This window comes from Schistocerca nitens, chromosome 10 (assembly GCF_023898315.1).
Source record: "Schistocerca nitens isolate TAMUIC-IGC-003100 chromosome 10, iqSchNite1.1, whole genome shotgun sequence".
Classification (NCBI taxonomy): Eukaryota; Metazoa; Arthropoda; class Insecta; order Orthoptera; family Acrididae; genus Schistocerca; species Schistocerca nitens.
Genome location: NC_064623.1, coordinates 39223313 through 39247694, shown reverse-complemented (window position 1 = coordinate 39247694; position 24382 = coordinate 39223313). Strand labels below are relative to the sequence as shown.

The 24382-nt window shown below is 42.2% G+C and overlaps 1 protein-coding gene across 1 annotated transcript in view; it reads right to left on the bottom strand.

Moving 5' to 3' along the window:
- Positions 1-1349, bottom strand: part of LOC126209834 (cuticle protein 64-like) — a 37484-nt gene extending 36135 nt beyond the window's left edge. Inside the window, exon 1 of the mRNA XM_049938965.1 lies at positions 1322-1349. Within this exon, the coding sequence (XP_049794922.1) occupies positions 1322-1349 (28 nt within the window). The remainder of the gene's footprint in view (positions 1-1321) is intronic.
- Positions 1350-24382: the final 23033 nt, after the last annotated feature.

The following is a 24382-nucleotide window of genomic DNA, read 5'->3' as shown; positions in this document are numbered from 1 at the left end:
TAAAAAAATACTTATATACTTCATAAATTTTGATTCTCCAAAACTAAAACTCTCCCTCTCCCCCTTATAGGGTGGGGTCTCAGAGAGAGGAATTAGAATTTAACGAATGTTGACCCAAATATTATTTTTTTCCGCAGATTCGGATAAGTTTTGTTTGTTTCGTGGCCATGAGGCCACACAACTTTTAATAGGGAGAGAGGCAGAGTTTTAGTTTTAGCGAATCAAAATTTTCGAAGTAAGTAAGTATTTTTTATTCATCCGTAACCACTTTCCACGCGAAAATGAGAACATGGATTTTTTGAATTACAGTGCCAACTACCAAGAATCAAAACAAATGTTTATGGCAAAATGTACGTTGTTTTTTATGTAGAATCTGATTCTGCAATAAAAAATGGGGGTTCCGATTTGAAATTTTAAAGTTTCCTCCCGCCCCACCCCCAGGGGACTGGGCTGGAGGGTTAATTTTAGCACCAGCAGATGTCCCCCTCGAAAATAATCAACTTTGGATTCTACACATTTTTTCGTGTGGAGCTTATTTTTCGACTTATTCTGGTTTGTCAACTTAAAATTTACACCCTGTGGTAGTACCAAGTGGGCATAAAGGTGCTCCCAGTAAGTTGGCGTAAGGCCGTCGCATTGAACAGAGATAATGTTGAAAACAATGGTTGTTTAGCCAAAAGAGTGGGGAATGATGTGGTGAATTGAAATGCTGAATAAAACCAATGTGTTTAGAGAGAAAAATGTCTTGCATTACTTATTGGACGCCCCCCATACAACTAACGAGTGTATATGCAGAATAATTACAATTCCGCTTGACATCCGGGTGATGCGATTTTGATGGCCTGCATTGTGTGTTGCGTAATGTAGCCCTGTGCGAACGTAAAATTAGAGTTAAAATTCGCAGTTTAGTATCTTTGATATGAATCACATAATAGCAAATTACAGCGTTAACTGCAGTTGGCTATGTAGCACTGTGTGTTGCATGGAATAAGAGTCTGATTTCGTTGCACGGGGCCGGACGTTGTGGCCGATCGGTTCTAGGCGCTTCAGTCCGGAACCTCGCTGCTGCTACGGTCGCCGGTTCGAATCCTGCCTCGGGCATGGATGTGTGTGATGTCCTTAGGTTAGTTATGTTTAAGTAGTTCTAAGTTCTAGGGGACTGATGACCTCAGATGTTAAGTCCCATAGCGCCCAGAGCCATTTTTGGATGTACGGGTATTGTCTATCTATAGCTCTGACAACAGCATTATACTGTAGTTTTCCTATCTCAGAGCGACGATAAGAGTGACCGTGTATTGTCTGATACTGAAACTGAACTCACGCTCAGTTAATGGGTCGATATCACTCATGGTCGTGTCACGGAGTAACAGTTCTCCTCGCTGTAATTTACTCAGCCAATATTTTTTTTTTTTTTGTTTACGACGTTGTAGTGTGATGCAGCAATTGGCTGCGTGAAAGTAATATTTCGTCCCATAGTCTGGGACGTTTTAAGAATACCGAAATTTTGCCAATTTTTTTTTCAGCTGAAAGACATACAATTTAAAGCAGAAGGTAAGGACTAATAGTGTTAACGAGTACATCAGGTTGGAATTCTGTTCGAGAAGTATTTTTCTACAAGGAAGCTACGGATTTATTCATTATGTACCAGCTACTTAAAATATTAATTACATTTTAATTATTCATGAAGCTAAAATGATGATTTATCTGTACATACAGGGTGTTTCAAAAATGACCGGTATATTTGAAACGGCAATAAAAACTAAACGAGCAGCGATAGAAATACACCGTTTGTTGCAATATGCTTGGGACAACAGTACATTTTCAGGCGGACAAACTTTCGAAATTACAGTAGTTACAATTTTCAACAACAGATGGCACTGCAAGTGATGTGAAAGATATAGAAGACAACGCAGTCTGTGGGTGCGCCATTCTGTACGTCGTCTTTCCGCTGTAAGCGTGTGCTGTTCACAACGTGCAAGTGTGCTGTAGACAACATGGTTTATTCCTTAGAACAGAGGATTTTTCTGGTGTTGGAATTCCACCGCCTAGAACACAGTGTTGTTGCAACAAGACGAAGTTTTCAACGGAGGTTTAATGTAACCAAAGGACCGAAAAGCGATACAATAAAGGATCTGTTTGAAAAATTTTAACGGACTGGAAATGTGATGGATGAACGTGCTGGAAAGGTAGGGCGACCGCGTACGGCAACCACAGAGGGCAACGCGCAGCTAGTGCAGCAGGTGATCCAACAGCGGCCTCGGGTTTCCGTTCGCCGTGTTGCAGCTGCGGTCCAAATGACGCCAACGTCCACGTATCGTCTCATGCGCCAGAGTTTACACCTCTATCCATACAAAATTCAAACGCGGCAACCCCTCAGCGCCGCTACCATTGCTGCACGAGAGACATTCGCTAACGATATAGTGCACAGGATTGATGACGGCGATATGGATGTGGGCAGCATTTGGTTTACTGACGAAGCTTATTTTTACCTGGACGGCTTCGTCAATAAACAGAACTGGCGCATATGGGGAACCGAAAAGCCCCATGTTGCAGTCCCATCGTCCCTGCATCCTCAAAAAGGACTGGTCTGGGCCGCCATTTCTTCCAAAGGAATCATTGGCCCATTTTTTAGATCCGAAACGATTACTGCATCACGCTATCTGGACATTCTTCGTGAATTTGTGGCGGTACAAACTGCCTTAGACGACACTGCGAACACCTCGTGGTTTATGCAAGATGGTGCCCGGCCACATCGCACGGCCGACGTCTTTAATTTCCTGAATGAATATTTCGATGATCGTGTGATTGCTTTGGGCTATCCGAAACATACAGGAGGCGGCGTGGATTGGCCTCCCTATCCGCCAGACATGAACCCCTGTGACTTCTTTCTGTGGGGACACTTGAAAGACCAGGTGTACCGCCAGAATCCAGAACCAATTGAACAGCTGAAGCAGTACATCTCATCTGCATGTGAAGCCATTCCGCCAGACACGTTGTCAAAGGTTTCGGGTAATTTCATTCAGAGACTACGCCATATTATTGCTACGCATGGTGGATATGTGGAAAATATCGTACTATAGAGTTTCCCAGCCCCGCAGCGCCATCTGTTGTTGAAAATTGTAACTACTGTAATTTCGAAAGTTTGTCCGCCTGAAAATGTACTGTTGTCCCAAGCATATTGCAACAAACGGTGTATTTCTATCGCTGCTCGTTTAGTTTTTATTACCGTTTCAAATATACCGGTCATTTTTGAAACACCCTGTATTAAGGAAGAGACCTTCAGTTGTATTTAAAGATTATAATTTCGAATACATTATGTTCCGGCCCTCTGTTATCAGTGATCATCAGGGTACCGGGTACCCAGCATTTTATATGTAATGAAATCGATGTCCGGTAACTGAACCTTCCTTCCTGTTTATGGTGTGAAAGCCGATCCCACCACAAGTACACAAGAAGGTTCGGTAATGATTTGTCGAATTTTTATACCACTCTATGAGATGTAAAATGGAAGAGGAATTTTCGTTTTCCGGTGATATATCCATTTTTATTGTGACACCTTGTATAAACAAGTAAAGTAGGTGGCGATATAATTTTTGGAAAAGAAAATATTTAGAATAGCAGCTTATAGCCACGGATACAGAACAATGGAAAAACAGTCTTCGTAATTTTAGAAAAAAAAAAAGTAATGAAGGTTCTTAGAATGGATAGACATGAAGTTTTATTACCCCGGTGAAAATAAGACTGTGACCACGACAGTAAGAGATCGTGTAATCTTTCCCTACATATTCACCCTTCAGTGCGAATGTGTCCTGGTGCCGCAATTTAAATAGCTAATGGTGTTCGAGTATTTTCAAACAACAGAAAATCAAAAGATTGCTTTTGTGTTTTAGTGTCGTAGGTGTCATCTATAATTTTGGTATCTGAATCGATTGTGAGCGAGCAACGATTTTGTAAAGCTGTATAGCAGAAGTTATGTTAGTATCTTGGATGTGCGCGAGGGCGCAGTACATCAGACATAGTTTACCTGTGTTATAGTGCAGCAGACAATGTTTAGCTGAGTTTGAGAGAGTAAAGCAGATAATGTTAAGCAGTGTTGGAGTGAGGAAGCACTATCGGATTATGTTTAGATTCGTCTGAGTGAGGAAGCAGACAACGTTAAGCTGTGTTAAAGTGACGAAGCAATGGCAACATTATATTTCAAATTTACAGTCTCAGTTTATCAATTTGTTCAATCAACATGTGACGGAGGAAGTCTAATGCAATTTCCAAGGTAAATATTATAATGACTTTACTTTTTTTTCACTATTGCTCCGTCATCAGACTAACTTGGTTATTATACGGAAAGTTGCTAGATTTGAGAGATAGAAAAGTATTGTTTTGATGTTAAGAACTTCATTAAATCTAAAATCTGCCTTGAGCACTGTTTTCGCACTATATAAAAAACTTAATGTTGTCATTTTCTTAGCAACCCTTCTCTTACGATTTCAATTGATCATGCAATCAGGTACGTTCGGAAAACAGATTTGCAGTTATCGGAGAACTTACTGAATCTCTCGAGTTTCTCTGTATAAATACAGTAATTTGCAGCTTTAGCATAGCGGCGCGCAAGACAGAGGAGTACTGCAAAGCGTTACCCAGATTTGGGCAGAATAGAGGTAAGGAGAAAATATTTGGATTTCGTCTATTTATTCAATCAGGGCCAACTTATGTTATTCAGAGACAGTTTTGTGATTAATTTTGTAAAACCAATTTCTCTATGTTTCATGTCATACATCATTATCCAGGCAGTTTATATTGTTCAAAATTCTTGCAGTCAGATTTATAATTTTTACAGCATGATGTACTTCCCTTTTCAGTGTGCCAATTAATTTTTATTATAGTGCAGCTTTGCTTTCACATTACGCAAATACAAGTTTCACTGGGACAGTTCATTTATTACTACAGCTCAGAGCTTACGATCAGAAAGATGCGACAGCCTACATCACACTTGTCCGTCCTCTGTTGGAATATTGCTGAGCAGTGTGGGATCCTTACCAGGTAGGACTGACTGAGGACATCGAAAAAGTGCAAAGAAGTGCAGCTCATTTCGTGTTATCGCGCAATAGCGGCGACAGTGTCACTGATATGATACGCGAGTTGGGGTGGCAGTCAGCTGAAACAAAGGCGGTCTTGTTTGCGGCGAGATCTATTTACGAAATTTCAATCAACTTTCTCTTCTGAATGAGAAAATATTTTGTTGACGCCCACCTACGTAGGGAGAAATGATCATCACAATAAAATAAGAAAAATCAGAGCTGGAAAGGAAAGGTTTAGGTGTTCCTTTTTTCGCACGAGCCATTCGAGAATGGAATGGTAGAGAAATAGTACGAAAATGGTTCGATGAACCCTCTGCCAGGCACTTACGTAAGAATTACAGAGTAACCACGTAGATGTAGAAAGAGTACTTGAGTCATATTTTTAATTATTTAGAGGATATCTTTCACTATTATTTTTATTATTTTAAAGAGAACTTTCAAGTGACGTCCAATCCTATTGCTCCCATTCGTTTCCCATAGTCTCATTTGAATGTCTTGGAATTTCATTATTTCCAAGTGGTAAAGTACGAAAACAAAAAAAAAAAAGGAAACAGGGACAATGGATATAAGACAGTAGTCCGTCACACCGCTCTAATTCAACATAGCCGAAAAAGAGAAAGGTGCACAATCATGTAGTAACAAATAATTTTACAACTGTGCGGTTAGAAAGTGTAGGTCCGGTTGGGCACAGAATGTGACGTAAATATTGCCTAAGACTGGAATGAGGTTACTTGCCTGCCGTGTAACACTCGCGTTTCCACCTGTTATCGTCTCATATCGCACAACGAGGGGAGTAACCGGTTTCGAGTGATGGGTATCTGGACACGAGCAGACAACGTCACAGAGTATGTGAAGAAGCAGGACCGCTTGGTCCACGAAAGTTTCGTATGTAGTCTCCACAGATTCAGTGCGTAAGCGTAGTCGAGAACACTATTCTAAATACCGATGTCCCTTTGTAAAATCACGTTACGCTGCATAAATCTAACCTTATCGCTTTGAAGACGCAGTAAAGGTTTCTCGTGTGCTATATCGGTGTCTGCCGGCCGGGGTGGCCGAGCGGTTCTAGGCGCTACAGTCTGGAACCGCGTGACGGTCGCAGGTTCGAATCCTGCGTCAGGCATGGATGTGTGTGCTGTCCTTAGGTTAGTTAGGTTTACGTTTTTTTAAGTTCTAGGGGACTGATGACCTCATAAGTTAAGTCCCATAGTGCTCAGAGCCATTTGAAGCATTATATCAGTGTCTACATTTGCATACGGAGGTTGGCAAGAATATGGAAACACAAAAACACATTACCATGTCTAGTACGGTGTAGGATACTGACACAGCGGTTGTGGTTACTACAAGACACACCACAAGTTGGGAAACTGGGCCAAATTTCTAGTAGTTTACTGTCGAGTTGAGATTTTCACACACAAATTTTTTATTCATATCTTACAGAAACTAGCAGTACGGCAATAAACCGCCTTTTAAACACACCGCTAACGGAAATCAAATCATTTATAGCAATACAGCAATTTTTTAAAAAAAATCTTTTTTAAATAGAAGTAACAGTACGGCAATCAACAACCATTCAAAACACGCCGCTAACGGCAATCAAGTCATTTACAGCAATGCAACAGTTTAATTAAAAAAACACAGAAGCTAACAGTACGCTAACGGCAATCAAGTAATTTATAAGCAATACCATAATTTCAAAAAAATTCTTTAAAAAAACACATAAGCTAGCAGTACGGCATTCAACAACCTTTCAAAACACGCCACTAACGGCAATCAAGTAATTTATAGTAACGCAAACAGTTTAAAAATTTCTTTTAAAAACACACACACAGAATCTAGCAGTACGGCAATAACAGCCTTTCAAAACACGCCGCTAACACCAATCAAGGTAATTTATAGCAATAAAACGGTTTAAAAAATTTAAAGAACATTAGTAAACAGGCTACTAAAGTAAATACAGAACTTTGTTAATGAAGTACGGTGAGGTAGTGAAGCTACCAACACCGCTATTAAAAAAACATCAAAGGTCTCAGGGAACACACGATTAAAGGCAAAATGGAATGGAGGAATTTAAAAAAGTTTTTAAACAAGTGTCCTGGAATATCATTAGAACATAATAGATATGAGGGACCCGTGTAAGGCGGCCACAAATCACCCACTCAGAGATGCTTAGGCTAGGCAGAATACTGACCAATTTAAATACGCCCGTAAACACAATTGCCACTCTCAGGCTGGTCACTGCACCGACTTTTAGCCAGCGAAATCTTGTAACAAGATGGCTTAATGTGCTGACAGAATTAGAGCTAACCTCGTGCAAGGAAACATTACACCACGCAGTCCTGAATGAGCGACCACAAGATCAACCAAAAAGAAGCATGAATTTACTCATAACACACGACAGAATAGCGAAACAATTAAACTGCCAAAACTACACCTCCCATCGGGCAGTAACGAGAGGAGGAGGTGCCGGGGACAGGAAACCCGATCGCCGGAGGCCACAAGGCAGAAGAGAAACTGGTTATGCAAACTTGTTACTTAATGATTAAACCTTCTACTACCTTAACTTGCAGTTATGCTCGAACAGTCAGTACACGACCTCCGATGGCCAGGATCCACACATCCGACGCGTCGCCAGCGTAGCCAACACGCCACGGTCACGCGACAACACGCTCTGTCACCGGAGTTCACGTCTTCTCTGCAACGTTGACGGGTAGTGACCGCTCCTTCATGTTAGGTGTCTCCTTTTAAACTCCAGTGTTGAAAAGGAGGATTTACGGAAGCTTGTTAACGTCCCACCAAGGAGAAATGAACAGCAACTACTCGTGGGGCGATTCTGTATACAAACAACCAGCGGGGAGCTCTTCCGTCAACTCGTTACACACAACCGACGTACATCACGTGGCGACTCGGTACAACCGACCACGCCTGGTCCGCGCTGGAGAGCCACACTGCCCTCCCTTGTCCACCAGACTCTCTTTGCGCGCAACGCCCCTACTTCCGCGCCACCACACGCGGTTACTACCGGTCATAGATCTCACTTCCCGGAAGCAAAACGCAGATATCGATAGCAGAGGGAAAAAGACAACCAAGCAGCCGCTTAATGACAGACAAGATATCAAACAAACATGTCAGCGGAAGAAAAGGAAAACCAATGCAATTTAAACAAAAGGTGTAGCACGAGTCGATACACGGCTCAGATACCCGTTGGTATTCAACACAGCTTCAAGTCGTCCCAGAATGGACAAATATAGACGATACCGAGCAGGGTCGCGCAGTGGTTAGCACTCTGGACTCACATTTGGCAGGGCGACCGTTCAATCCCGCGTCCGGCCGTCCTGATATAGGTTTGCCATGATTTCCCTGAACTGCTCCAGGCAAATGCCGGGATGGTTCCCTTGCAAGGGCACGGGCGACTTCATTCCCCATCCTTCCCTAATCCGATGAGACCGATGACTTCGTTGTTTGATTCCTTCCCCCAAATCAACCAACCAACCAACTAACAAATATACATTCTGTACGGTTTTCAAGGGGCAACGGCCTTGCCGCAGTGGATACACCGGTTCCAGTGAGATCACCGAAGTTAAGCGCTGTTGGGCGTGGTCGGCGCTTGGATGGGTGACCATCCACGCCGCCATGCACTGTTGCCATTTTTCGGGGTGCACTCAGCCTCGTGATGCCAATTGAGGAGCTACTCGACCGAATAGTAGCGGCTTCGGTCAAGAATACCATCATAACGACCGCGAGTGCGGTGTGCTAACCCCACGCCGCTCCTATCCGCATCCTTCACTGAGGATGACACGGCGGTCGGATGGTCCCGGTAGGCCACTCGTGGCCTGGAGACGGAGTGCTTTTTTTATGGTTTCCAGCAACCTAGTGCCAGGTTCACGTCACGAACAAGGATGTGGATAGCGACTATGTGCCAGTCTCTCCAAAATAAACCACAAAGGCTCAACGATGTCGTGATGGGGTAACTGTGATGATCAGCGGAAATACGACAGTTCATCCTCGTGTTCATAAAACCAGTCGTGGACGATGCGAGCGGTGTTAACAGGGGCCACGAAATCCTTGGCCGTAGTGCGACCTGTTGGAGTGGCCATGAGGCCTGTGGAATACGGTGTTTCACTCTTGCGACGTGAACTCGGACAGACAGTTTGGAACAAGACTCGGCCAATGAAATGACTTTTTTCCATTGCTCCATGGAGTAGCTTTCCACGTTTTTCTGTTACGGGAATTTGCACCACTAATGAGTAATTTAGGAGTTCCGGCTCGCCCTGCAACTCGTTGCTTCTGGAGCTCAATTCTCCTTTTGGTTCTTATAAGATTCGCGAGTGCGCACCCAATTCTGCAGTGACTTTGGCAGTTGTTATCCCCTTAAACCTCTTCAGTTCCCGTCCGTAACTACCATACAACTCACACCTTCGTCACCGTTGTCACTTGGTAGGCGATGTTTTTCCAATCTTCCGTACAGTGATTCTTGAAACGAAAATGGTTCAAGTGGCTCTGAGCACTATGGGACTTAACATGTGAGGTCATCAGTCCCCTAGAATCTAGAACAACTTAAACCTATCTAACCTAAAGACATCACACACATCCATGCCCGAGGCAGGATTCGAACCCTGCGACCGTAGCGATCGCACGGTTCCAGACTGAAGTGCCTAGAACCGCTCGGCCACAGCGGCCGGTGACTCTTGAAACACCAAATACTTCGTCTTCTTTGGTTATGGAATCACCCGCCTCACGAACACGAACAATCTGCCCACTTTATACTAAACGCAGCTCCGACATTATCCACTCACACCTAAACAGAACATTGTTCTGACACGACTCGCCCGGGGAATGTACTGGGAGCCGGCCGTTGTGGCCGAGTGGTTCTAGGCGCTACAGTCTGCAGCTGCGGGCATGGATGTGTGTGATGTCCTTCTGTGAGTTAGGTTTAAGTACTTCGGGAGTTCTAGGGGACTAATGACCTCAGAAATTAAGTCCCATAGTCCTCAGAGCCAATGTACTGAGAGCATTGCCCAGGTACCGCTCGTGGTTTCTCGTGAATACAGCACCTCAAGCAGTACGATGAATACTACTGTAAAAAATGCAAGGTAGGGGCTAGCACTGTACAAGTTGGAGTTGCTTTCTGTTCCAATCGCGTACGAAGCGCAGGGAGAAAGACCCTTTAAACCCTCTGAGCGCATTATAAAAGGTCTGTCTTCTCGTCACAGTCCATACGGGAGCGTAACGTAGGGGAAGAAATATATATCTGGATTCTGCGCCTAAGGCGGGACGTCCATCAAACACTATTTAAAAGATGCACCAAATCCGCAATTTCGAAGGTTAATGAACTTTTGTAGCACATTTACTGTTAAGTTCCTTGGATTATATCTATTTAACTTTTTATGGAATTTAAAAATTTTATTTTCACAAAATTATACATGCACCCTCTTCTCACAAATGGTTCAAGGGATTTCTTCAAAATTTGTCTGTTTCATCGCTTTGCAGACGGAAAGATTCTCCCACGAGATTTTTTGAATATATCTAATAGGAGAATTTTAATAAATTAATTATAATTGTGTTACTATAATATAAAATGAATGCAGAATTCCAAGAAGTTTCACCCATACCTCAGCTTAAACTCAGAATTTCGAAATTTACTCTTGAGACTACATTTACTGAGTTTACAGAAATGAGTGTACAAAATATCACAATTGTAGCCTTCATAAATTCTGAGAAAACCGCACATAAACTTTAAAAGCATAATTTTCTAGAAATGCAATTTGAACTTTAGCCTAACATTTTTTTCTTACTTGTTTTGCAAATAAAACCGACTTTTCTTGGTGCAACTTAATTTATTTTACCCAGGTGCGTTTCGCGTTCCTCTTACTCTAAAGCGTCACCAATGGGATCTATAACGACACAGTTTTGCTATTTTTCGATTATCAAACAGTTCATGTAGCGATTATTTAAGTGAAAAAGTAATTACTTACGGTTTGGTGTGATCTGCGTTTTCTCCCATCTCATGTGGAGGTCGCACTACACTATTTTACCGACAGCTAAGCACGACTTGATATTCAGAACTTTTTCACACTGTATAACTAAACCCAATTTTACTCAGAATTTCCAACGTCTTGTACTATTCGCCTCGGCGACACTACGGGCAGCAACACCAACCCAAGTCACTGGAGAATGGCGAGATATCATCGTCGAACGTTATCAGCCGCACCGTCAGAACTGCCCCTCGGATGCCTGCACCTTTCCTGAAGACAAACTGATCGTCATCTGAAAGACTTTTAATTCTCTTTTCCATTATTATGTATATTATGTTTGTCATCATCTTGGATATGTGAGGTTTCAAACCATCTGTGCCATAATTCTCACTCTTATCGTCTCTTTCTGTGTTCGGAACTGTGTGGATGATGTTTTTTCGAAAGTAGATGGCATATCGTCAGTTTCATACATTCTACATGCCAACGTGAATAGTCGATTTTTGTCACTTCCCACACTGATTTTATCTATCTTCGACCTTATTTGATCTTAAGTTTTCCAAATTTATCTTAAATTGTGATTCTAGTACTGGAGCCCATATCCTTTCTCTGTGGAGTACATTTTCTTCTTCTATCAAGACCTTCCCCCCCCACCCACCCCACCCCACCCCTTATGGGTGCCTTCTACGTACTATTTCGACGAACCCTCTCTCTCCTTTGCATTTAACAGTAGAATTCCCATCGCAGTCTTAATGTTATCGCCCTTGCTTATACTTTCTATACGCTGAGATAGTCCTTCCGATAGTCATTTCTTTTCCGATGTCTTCACATTTGTCATACAGCGATCCCGCATTAGCTTCCCTGCACTCCCCATTCATTTAATTCCTAAGTGACTTGTATTTCCATGTTCCTGAACTTCCCAGAACATTTTTGAACTTGCTTATTTCGTCGATCAACTGTTAGCCATGGTTTCTTCGCAGTTACCATCCTTTTACCTATTTCTTTCCAACTTCTGTCGTTTCCCTTTTGAAATGATGTCCGTTCCTCTTCAGGTGAACTGCGTACTGAAGTATCTCACTTCTTTGCGCATTAATTCTTCGTGACTAATCTCTTAAACTTCAGCCTACTCTTCATCATTACTAAATTAAGATTTGAGTATATATCTAGTCCAGGCTTTGCCTATCAATTAAATATCTGATTTCGAAATATCTGCCTGAAGATGGTGTAATCTAACTGGAATCTTCCCATATCTCCCAGCCTTTTCCAAGTATACCTCCTTATCTTGTGATTCTTGAAGAGAGTATTCGCTGTTATCACTGATATTTCAGCTCTCACATTCCTACGATCCAGCCCAAATTCTCCCTTAACCCTTTCTTCTACTCCCTCTCCTACAACTTCATTCAAATCCCCCATCACTATTATATTTTCTTCTATCTTTACGTACTGAGTTACCCGTTCAATATCCTCATATACTTTCTCTACATCTTCATGCTCTGCTGTCGACGTCGGCACGTGTACCTGAGTATTGTTGTTGCGATGTCGCTTTGCTGTCGATTCTGACGAGAACAATCCTTTCATTGAACTGTTCATAGTAACTCATTCTCTGCCATATAGTCCTATTCATAATGTATCGCACTCCTGTAATACTCTTTACTGCTGCTGTTGATATTACGTTATGTACGTCTGACCAGTTTCCCATGACAAGGGCAAGAGATTGCCTTTAACCTCTGCCCACTCCTCCACCCTCTTTGGCCAGGTAGTTGGATGAATCACAGTGACTTCTTACGCCGCAAGCCTTTGGCCGCTATGGTTGATGATTTTTATTCAAATTAAAGTTTGGGTCGTGTTCAATCATGAGACCCTACACGTTTAGTTAGTAGTCAAAGACCTTACACCCACAGGTTCAACCTCCCTCAGCTCAGCATCATTTAATTGTAATGATTATAAAGAATCCGCCTGTATTAATGTTGGACCATGCCTCGTTAGGCAGTTTGTAGTTTTAGTGTGTTCCGAAGAAGGCGTGGTTATCCGCGCCGAAACCTAGGTCAACATCCGGTTTCTATTTACAATCTAGGCGGATTCATTATAATCATTAAATTATTCGCGGTTGCCGACGCGCTGCAATGTTAAAAGTTCTCACTTAATTCTGCTACAATCCATTACATTTAACTTTCGTTAATCTTCATCTTAAAAGCTCTTTTTAAAGGTTTATCTATTCTGTTCAGCTGCTCTTCACAGCATTTTGCCGTCTTTGACAGCATTAAACTATCGTTCGCTAACCTCAGTTTCTTACCCCTGAACTTTAATTCCCATTTCCAAATTTCTCCTTGGCGCCCGTCACAGTTTGCTCGTTGTATTGATTAACGGGCTCCGGAAAGGCTCAAAATCATGAAAAGTTCAATTTTTACTTTTTTGCGTTTTCTGAATCTGCAGACTATTACCTTTTAATAGATATATAATTTATTCAATGCCGAAGACTACAACTATTTTTAAATTTTTTTTGAAATGTGTTCTACATGGGCGTGACCCACTGTGGTGCTGTTAAACTGCTGTCAAATGGTGTTATTATTAACGTCCGTGTTCATCAGGTACATTTTAGTGATGTGAGATAAAGTATAAAACCTATTTTCAGAGACTTAGCAGCACCTGAACTGTTGAAAAAGTGTATTCACGGAAAAACTCAAAACCCCAATAAAAGTGTAAATAGTGTTATATGGTCGAGAATCCCCAAGACTGTATTTGTTGGAATAGAAACACTTCACTTTGGTGTGTATGATGCTGTTGCGACTTTCAATGATGGCAACATTGTAAGGTGCAAGGTATTTAGAAATATGGGAATGAAGATAGGTTCTAACATGGTACGAGCGATGCTTGCTGTAGACAAGGAACGCCTTCGGGCTGCAGACAGGGCTGTAAAGAGTCTAGAAATACAAGCAAGAGTAAACAGGAGGAGGAACAAGAGGAAGCTGGAGGAGGAGTTTGCAGAGGATGAAGATAATCCATCCTATGGATCTGGAATGCACTAAAAAGTTAATCCAATCTTTGTCGCTCGATTCCCAAAACTTTTATTTTCTCATACTAATTACATGTTTTCTAAGGATCTTCCAAACATATTTGTTTCAAACTTTCAGTAAATGTTACACAGTACCTTCTGCATAATTTAACACAGCCTTTTTCCAAAAAACTGTATATTTTTGAATATATAAATAAAAAATTGCAAAATAATTTTGTGAATTTTCATTACAATTGAAAAAAAATCATCTTTAATAACTGAACTAAAATTTTGTAAAATCCCTGTGTTAAGTTGTAGCCCATATTCCAATAAATAATCTGTAAAAAGTTCAACTTCCTACCTCAAATACTTTGTGAGGAAAGATGTAATTTATAAGCGTTATTTTAACATTGCAAGTATAGGGCGTTCCGGAGCCCCTTAAACCACATTGGGGATAGGCTGCAACCGTGTGTCAGTCCCTTTTCAGCTACTGCTTTCGAATCTTGTACCATACTTGTAGGTGTAGGAGTTGATATGGACCTAAATGTGGCGTCTCTGCTTACGACTGGCTTGTGGGTTGCAGTGTCAGAAGCGGAGCTACAGGGTGACCTGCAGTCTGTTTGCTGATGCTGTGCTGTGTGGGAAGGTGTCATAGGAGGATGCAAAATGACTTAAACAAAACTCCTAGTTTGTATGATGAATGGCGCTAGTTCTAAGTGTAGAACAATGCAATTTAATGCAAATGAGTAGGAGAAACAATCCCGTAGTGTCCTAATAAGCATCAGCACTGAGTTGCTTGACACGATCGCGTCGGTTAAATAAATATGCGAAACGTTGCAAAGCGACATGAAATGGAACCAGCATGCGAGGATTGTAATAGGGAAGGCGTTTGTTCGACTTCGGTTGCTTGGGAGAGTTTTAGGAAAGAAGACCTCGTATAGAACATTGGCGCGACCCATAGTGTTCGAGCGTTTGGGGTCCCCACCGTGTAGGATTAAAGACGACACCGAATCAACGAAAGGCGCGAATCGTGTAGCATACTTATCTGTATTATTAAACGGCAGATACGAGCCCAGTATCATTTGCAGGCTGCCTATCTAACAGCTTCTAGGATTAACAAAAATTTTGTTTCCAAAATTTCATGTAGTTATTGACCGAATTTAAATACGCTGACGGGAAAACAATCGCAACACTAAAAAATAATTAACATAGAGTAATCAAATTTAGGGAATAAATTTTTCAAGATAAAAATCAAACAATGGAAAACCCAGGGTTGAATGTAACAATACCAGAGAAGGAAAGTTGCTACCCACCATATAGCGGAGATGCTCAGTCGCGATAGCCGGCGAAGGTGGCTGAGCGGTTCTAGGCGCTACAGTCTGGAACCGCGTGACCGCTACGGTCGCAGGTTCGAATCCTGCCGCGGGCATGGATGTGTGTGATGTCCTTAGTTAGGTTTAAGTAGTTCTAAGTATTAGGGGACTGATGACCTCAGAAGTTAAATCCCATAGTGCTCAGAGCCATTTGAACCGGTAGTAGATACACATACACACACGCACCCACACACTCACGCAAACGCAACTTGCACACACGTTTTCAAGGTAACTTAGTTAATTGATAAACATTGCAAAATCACAGGTTAATGTAAGCGCGAGATAGGGCATTCCAAATGTGAGATGGTGATACAATAATAACAGGTGTAACGGCCAGAATGTTGAATACAAGCAAGAATTGTGTTGTACAGGTGTCGGAAATCAGTTCGAGAGATGGAGTTACATGCCTGTTGCACTTGGCCGGTCAGTACAGGGACGGTTAATGTTGTTTGTGAATGACGCTGAAGCCGTCCGATGACTTCAAGTAACAACTCGAATGGAGATGGATCTGATGATCGAACAGGTCAAGGCAACGTGTCGAAACTCTGTTGAGCATGTTGGGTTACAAGAGCGGCATGTGGGCGAGCGTTTTCCTGTTGGAAAACACCTGCTGCTCGTAAATGGCAAAACTACTGGTCGAACGTTATCCTGTTGGAAAACACCTGCTGGAACGGTGTTCGTAAATGGCAACACTACTGGTCGAACGTTATCCTGTTGGAAAACACATTCTGGAACGCTGTTCGTAAATGGCAACACTACTGGTCGAACGTTATCCTGCTTGAAAACACCTGCTGGAACGCTGTTCGAAAATGGCAACCCTACTGGTCGAATCACCAGTCTGACGTACAAATTTTCAGTCAGGGTGTGTGAGACAACCACAACAGTATTCCTGCTATCATACGAAATCACATCCACAGACCATAACTACAGATGTAGGCCCAGTGTAGCACACAGATAGCTGGTTGCGGGCCCTCAACTGGCCTCCTCTTTGACAGCGCAGAATTCAGAAGTGGCGGTCGTTTCAAGTCAGTGGGATGCACGCTAGAGGGAATCTGCCTGGAAACTGACCCTCAAGTAACCTATTTGTAACAGTTCGTTGTGTCAGTGTGGCAGCAGTAGCGCTTATCGTTAAGAGCACTGTCGTACTATCTTTGGAGTGACCGCTAGTATTTCCGGGCCGTCGTGTGTCGGGAGTTGTAATGGACCTCCAGTAAGGTGTGCACAGCCAGTAGTCGCCGACCGCTGGCGACACACATGCACTGTCTGGGGGAAGGAGACTTGAACTGGCGGATAAGTTTCATATCAGCGCACACTCCGCTGCAGAGTGAAAATCTCATTCTAGAAACATCCCTCAGGCTGTGGCTAAGCCATGTCTCCGCAATATCCTTTCTTTCAGGAGTGCTAGTTCTGCAAGGTTCGCAGGAGAGCTTCTGTAAAGTTTGGAAGGTAGGAGACGAGGTACTGGCAGAAGTAAAGCTGTGAGTACCGGGCGTGAGTCGTGCTTCGGTAACTCAGTTGGTAGAGCACTTGCCCGCGAAAGGCAAAGGTCCCGAGTTCGAGTCTCGGTCGGGCACACAGTTTTAATCTGCCAGGGAGTTTCATATCAGCGCACACTCCGCTGCAGAGTGAAAATCTCATTCTGGTAATTGAGTATTGCTCATCAGTGTGGGATCCGTACCATGTCGGGTTGACAGAGGAGATAGAGAAGATCCAAAGAAGAGCGGCGCGTTTCGTCACAGGGTTATTTGGTAAGCGTGATAGCGTTACGGAGATGTTTAGCAAACTCAAGTGGCAGACTCTGCAAGAGAGATGCTCTGCATCGCGGTGTAGCTTGCTCGCCAGGTTTCGAGAGGGTGCGTTTCTGGATGAGGTATTGAATATATTACTTCCTCCTACTTCCCGAGGAGATCACGAACGTAAAATTAGAGAGATTCGAGCGCGCAGGGAGGCTTTCCGGTAGTCGTTCTTACCGCGAACCGTACGCGACTGGAACAGGAAAGGGAGGTAATGACAGTGGCACGTAAACTGCCACACACCGTTGGGTGGCTTGCGGAGTATAAATGTAGATGTAGATGAACCTGTTATGAAACCTCCACTATTGTGACATCTCTTTGTCCATTTGCGGGCTGTTGCTCCCTGGGCTGTTGTTAGACGCCAGTTTCTGAAGATGTAGTGCTGTTCGTATCCTCGTCCTCGGCCGACATTCTCCTTCGTTGCACCATTGGAAGGACGGAAGGGAATTGGTTAAATTGTTGGTCAGTCCTTGGGTCGTCCCTAGTTTGTGTTGCCATTCGATATTTAACTTCAATTCTTGGCTGCCTGTCTCACCTCACCTTACGTTTGAGCTACCTTCTCAGGTCGAACCTTGGAACACTTCTGAGCACCACTGTTCTGTTCGTTTTAGATTGTGATTTTCCTTTTAGTCTGAAGTACTGTGCGAGGCCTTCAGCTGTCTATTAATTTAGTTTATGTTCAAAATGAGGCCGTCAGCCGTCTTAAAACTTTGAAGATTGTAGCTTAAATTAGTTTTTTTTTTAAAAAAAAGGGGGATTTTTGCTCTATTGTAAATCCTTATTATCCAGGCCTTTAGCCTTGAGTTGTTCTGTGTTCAGTATGTGGCCTTCAGCAGAACTTTTACGTGGAATATTTTATGTAAGGCCTTCAGCCGCGTGTATTCCTTAAAGCAACTGTAATAACCTGAGTTCGGGCTTTAGCCGTATTCTTTTGAAACCTTTCTAAGGGGATGTGTGATTAAGTGTTTTTCGGAAAATTAGAGTTTGTATGAAGGAAACATGATTTGAATCCTCATAGTAGCGGTACCAGCAGCACTGTTATGCGACTGGTGCGAAATTTGAACGAAAACCATCTGTCTGATGTACAAATATGCGTACCAACTATCGTTTGTATCGATGTTGCGACTCTTTCTCTATCAGTGTATTATACGATTCATGGCTTCTTCTTCCCTGGCAATGGAAATGCTTTTTTTTATAAATATGTCAAAAATCCGCCTCAGTTGCGAAATGTTACTGGTCTTTACCCAGGTTTCAACTAGAGTAATCTAGCCTTCTTCGGAAGCATAAAATAAACTAATACATGCTTGACATGGTACCACGGTACTTTAGCTTTTTATGTTCGACCATGCCTTATTCTGGCATGTATTAGATTATTTTTGCTTCTGAAGAAGGCTAGATTACTCTAGCTGAAACCTGGGTAAAGACCAGTAACATTTCGCAACTGAGGAGGATTTTTGACATATTAATTTATCACAGTTGCTGACAGGGCTGCAACATGTTAAAAATTCTTTTTTTTTTTAGATTTTTATTTATTTGTGTTGACGACCTTGACTGAATTTCAGTCGTGCAGTCGTTGTATAAAAACTTCTAGACACCTTGTGGTTCACATACTAGTGCGTTGACGGGATGTCGGGTGTTCTTCTTTCTTCTTCTTTCTTTTGCTACTGCCTTTATCGCCGGCCGAAGTGGCCGTGCGGTTCTGGCGCTGCAGTCCGGAACCGCGAGATCGCTACTGTCGCAGGTTCGAATCCTGCCTCGGGCATGGATGTGTGTGATGTTCTTAGGTTAGTTAGGTTTAACTAGTCTAAGTTCTAGGGGACTAATGACCTCAGAAGTTGAGTCCCATAGTGCTCAGAGCCATTTGAACCATTTGAACTGCCTTTATCCCGCACTGAGCGAAGAGTCGGCAGGGTTAAGGGGGGTAGGACGTCAAACGGGCGGACTTGGAGCAGGAGAGGCATCACAGGACATTTTAATTTCCAGTGTCTATACTTTTACAAATAAATTCATAAAACTTTGTCAGCATCACCAGGAAGGATTCAGAATTCACACTCATTGCAGTGGAAGTTCGAAAACGTAACAAAATAAATTTTTTTACGTGTGAAATTTCATCATTTCTTCACTTACTAATGGCTGCATTTGTTGCTATAGGTACACTTTTCTTCATAAGTTAGAGAGATTCTTCGATGAATTTTGCACAGCATACATACCATCCGTACAGGTAAATGAAGCTATAGAATTTACTTATTTTATGGAAAAACGAATGATCTGTTGTATTTTAAACTTCATGTTTAGAAAAAAACACAAATTTTGTAGTTAATTACCTCAATTTTTACGACAGTTTTTAATAGATTTGGAAAATTCTATAGTTTCATGCAAGAATGGTTTGAATGCTGTGCAAAATTCATCGAACCATCTCTCTTACTTATGAAAAAAAGTGTACCTATAGCAACAAATGCTGCCTTTAGTAAGTGAAAAACATGATGAAATTCCACATGTAAAAAAAATTGCTTCGTTATGTTTTCGAACTTCCACTGCTATGGGTGTGAATTCTGAATCCTTCCTGGTCATTCTGGCAAAGTTTTATGAATTTATTTGTAAAAGTATAGACAGTGGAAATTAAAATGTTCTGTGGTGCCTCTCCTGCTCCAAGTCGGCGAGTTTGACGTCCTACCCCCCTTAAGTATGAATTAGACACGGTTAAGTTTAAGGGGTGGCCGGATGCCCTTCCTGCCGCCACCCCATACCCCCCACGACGGAATCAGTGTACCCCAGCTGTCTGCGTCTAGTGTAAATCGTGAAACAGTATGAATGTGTTGCAAATGTCTGCGAGTCGTGTAACTCAGGTGGGACGTGGGGACCAGCCCGGTATTCACCTAGTAGGATGTGGAAAACCGCCTAAAAACCACAACTTGGCTGGCCGGCACACCGGCCTCGTCGTTAATCCGCCGGGCGGATTCGATCCGGGGCCGGCGCGCCTACCCGAGTCCAGGAAGCAGCGCGTTAGCGCTCTCGGCTACCGTGCCGGGTCGACGGGATGACAGGTGTATCACGGAATAATTTTCATCGATAAATGTTAAACCGTGCATTACTTCGGGACCTGTACCTAGATTAGTCGCGCGACTCGCTCGGCTGGGCACTGAGAGCCGTTATGGAGCAGGCCTGCCGTTTCTGCCGCCGCCCTTGGCTCCGTCATCAGGCTGGTACCCTAGCGTGGGCGGTGGCGCAGTGACCGGCGAAAGACGGCTCGTTTTTGCGGCTGTTTGCGCTCCGGAGCGCGATCCGTGGCGGTTACGTGTCCGGCGCGGCAAGGTCGCCAGACACTGGGCGCTTTTTCAGGCACTCCCGGCTTTTTGCGCCGCAGCCGCACGCTGGCCGCTATAGCTGCTGATCTGTACCGTCATCCTGACGACGGCGAGCGGTCGTGCTGTAAGAAACGCCGGCCGCGCCTATTATTGACCTATCACGATTAGACACGCACTGCACACAAGGTGTCCCGCAAGTCAAGCACGGTGCTCGTAGCAAGCTAGGACAACCTACTGCAAAAGCATAGTGCAAGGGTCGTTCAGTAAGTAATACAAGTTCTTCTTTCTTGGCCAATTTCGGTCGAAAAAAATGCGGAATTTGTTGCGGAACGTTGTGGAATATTCTCGTATCAGCTCCTATGGTTTCATGAAGTTCCGACAAGCGCCGGTGCTATCAGTAGCCTTCAAAGTGTCCTCTTTTCTCCGAGTTACTAGGGCAATCTACATCATTCAGAATCTTCTTCTTATATTCATCTCGTGGTCTCCCTCTACAACTTTTATCCCCTACGCTTCCCTACAGCACTAAACTGGTGATCCCTTGATGCCTCAAAATATGGTCTACCAACCGATCCCTTCTTTAGTCCGTTTTACAACAAATTTGTGTTGTTCCCAAATTTTTTCAATACGTCCTGAGCAGTTACGTGATCTACCATCTAGTCTTCAGCATTCTTCTATAGCACCTCTTCTTGTGAGAGGAAATCATGAATCCAGTCGCACAACTGAGGCGATACTCTGTAGGCACGCAGTTTGGTTAGAAGACGCCTGTGAGGAACGGTGTCGAAAGCCTTCTGGAAATCTAAAATTGTGGAATCAGTTTGACATCCCCTGTCGACAGCACTCATTACGTCATGGGTATAAAGAGCTAGTTGTGTTTCGCAAGAACGGTATTTCCTGAATCCGTGCTATGTGTCATTAATAGTGGTTTTAGGATAACTTATTTAGAAATTGTGTGTTAATTTATTATAAATTTCTGAGCATGTGGTAACTGTGGCAACAAATCTTTAAGATTATATGACAGCAATGACAGAGATGGTACTGTGTGTAACATGCACTTGTTTTGTGACAGCTGTCAAATTGACATTCAGTTAAAAACGTCAACTGCTAAGAACTGGGTTCATGAAGACAACACAAGATTCTCCTATGGGATGGGATGTGTTGGTGTTGGAAGGAAAGGTAGCAATTTGTTTTGTGTAATAATGAACATGCCATCTCCGTCTACCTCATACTCAACACTAAACAATAATCTTCTGAACGCCTTGGAAACAGGATGCATTAGCAGTTTGTGAGCAGCAGTGAAAGAGGCAGTTTTATTTAACAAAGACATTCAGACAGAAGTAAATGACCTTTTGTCTTCTACAGATCTATGTGTTTCATGTGATACCACATGGATGAAAAAGAGCCACACCTACCTACACAGTGTTTCATCAGTTATAAGTGTTGACACAGGAAAAGCTTTGAATTTGCAAGTGATGTCCAAATATTGCTCTATTTGTACACAGACGAAGACGTTAGGAAATAACGAAGAAGAGAGACAGAGGCAAATAAAACACAAAATGATTTGCAGCAAGGATTATGATGGTTCTCGTGGTGGCATGGAGCCAGCAAGAATGAGGCATGGAGCTATTTAGATTCTAGTGCTTTCACATATATTGCAGGAAGCAAGCCATATGGAAATAAATGCAACATTGAAAAGCTAAAGTGCTTGGGGTACATTCAGAAGAGGATCGGTGGAAGACTTCCGAAACTGAAACGAGGACAAGAGGTGTAAAACTCAAAGATGAAAAGCCACTGGGTGGGCCACAACGCCTGACTGACAAAGAGATCCACAATTTGTAAATACATTACACCAAAGCCATAAGGCAACACACGGAGATTTTAAGGCAATGCAGAAGGCAGTGTGGGAAATATTTTTTTCACACCAAAGCCATAAGGCAACACATGGAGATTTTAAGGCAATGCAGAAGGTAGTGTGGGAAATATTTATTTCACAAGTTTTCATCTGGTGAGAAGCCAGTACATGAATTTTGTGATTTATTCTGGTGCAAATATAAGTAGACACAAGCAGAAAACAAAACCTATTCACATAAACACAGTCTTCCTGAAGCTGTCTAAAAATACCATAAAGCCAACATTCCAGTTTCTAGCTCATCCAGATTTGCTAAAGAAATGTACCCATGGTGAAACCAAAATCCGAAATAGAGCTTCAACACTCTCATTTGGAAGAGATGCGCAAAACAACATTTAGCTCATCTACTGTTGTTAAAATTGCCACATATGATGCATGTCTGGTGTTTAATGTTGGTAACACTGGAAGAATAATAACCCTTACTGGACTAGGATTTGTTGCAAGTTGCTCCACCGAGAAGTTGTTGAAGAAGATAGATACTGCTCATGTTGCACGTTCTGAACTGTGAAGGATATAGCCAAAAGAGCAAGCCAGCAACATCAGACAAAAAGGAAACAGGTACACGAAGAACAAAAACACCAAATCTATGGTTATGGTCAGCATTAAGATACTAGATTATGTCGTAAATCCTTATAAAATCTGTTACGTGCATTTCCCGGAACTTTCATTTTCCAGTGTATAAAGAACATTTTCCCCTGAACTTTTGGATAGAAAAGTGAAATTTTCTGCAAACTTCGTTCATAGTATAAAACAACTTCCTGTGGTAGAAATTTTTTCTAAGTGTATTTCTGTCAAAATTATTTACTTTTCTGTGAAACTTAAATTGCTTTGTTTCATACCCATAATTTTTTAAAATAAATTGTAAGAGTTCTAAAACTGATACTAAAAACTGTTCCACACGTTCGCTTATCTGATTACTAACAATAACCTACCACACTATGAGAATTGTAAGTAAAGTAATTTTTGTGAAAATGTTCCTAGTGTGATAGCTTGTGTTGCGAAAATTTCTAACAACGCCATCTCCAAATTTTTTTAGAAAAAAATTTGGAAAAGTTTCCACACTGTAGCCCATAACATAATTACCTCACGTGCAAAATTTGGTTTTATTATCTTTCAAACACAAAAAACTCTGTTAGATTATGTAAACATGTCCATTTTCTCCTACATCCCCCCTTAAGAGTGACGTATTGAGTACTCTCTGAAATGAGATATCTCCCTTATGAATGATGAGAAAAAGATAAGAGATTAGGACACGAATCACATCTTTCGGTGCGGTAATGGAGTAGGATCCATCACCCACTATATAGAGTAGGTTTCGAAGTATATATATATATATATATATATATATATATATATATGTGTGTGTGTGTGTGTGTGTGTGTGTGTGTGTGTGCGTAAGAATAATCAATCGTCTATAAACAAAAAAAAATGATTGATTATTTTTGTGTATATTGACTTTTTCGGGATTACTATACAGAATCAAAGGCTAAATAAATAGGGATATAAAAATTTGCTATTAAACTTTAGGTCTTGCCCACATGTAGATCAATATTAACAGAAGTCCGAAGAAGAAACTTGATACTAGGTACTGAAAGTCACTTTTAACAGAAATAACTCTATCATATTCCATACCGGTCATGAGAAACTATTCCAATTTGAAGCAATATGTATAAAATAGGAGAAATACGATGAAACTTCAAGAAGAATGTGGTAGTTCACACCCCAAAGAAGGAAGCTGTTGACAGGTGTGAATACTATCGAATTATCAGTATAATAAGCTACAGTTCCAAAAAAGTGACACGAATTATTTACAGAACAATGAAGAACCTGGTAGAAACCGAGTTCCGGGAAAATTGTTTCCCGGTTCCTGAGACACATAGGAACGAGTGAAGCAATACTGACCCTATGGCTTGTCTTACGGGACAGACTGAAGAATCGCAGATCTATATTTACACCGTTTGTAGAGTTA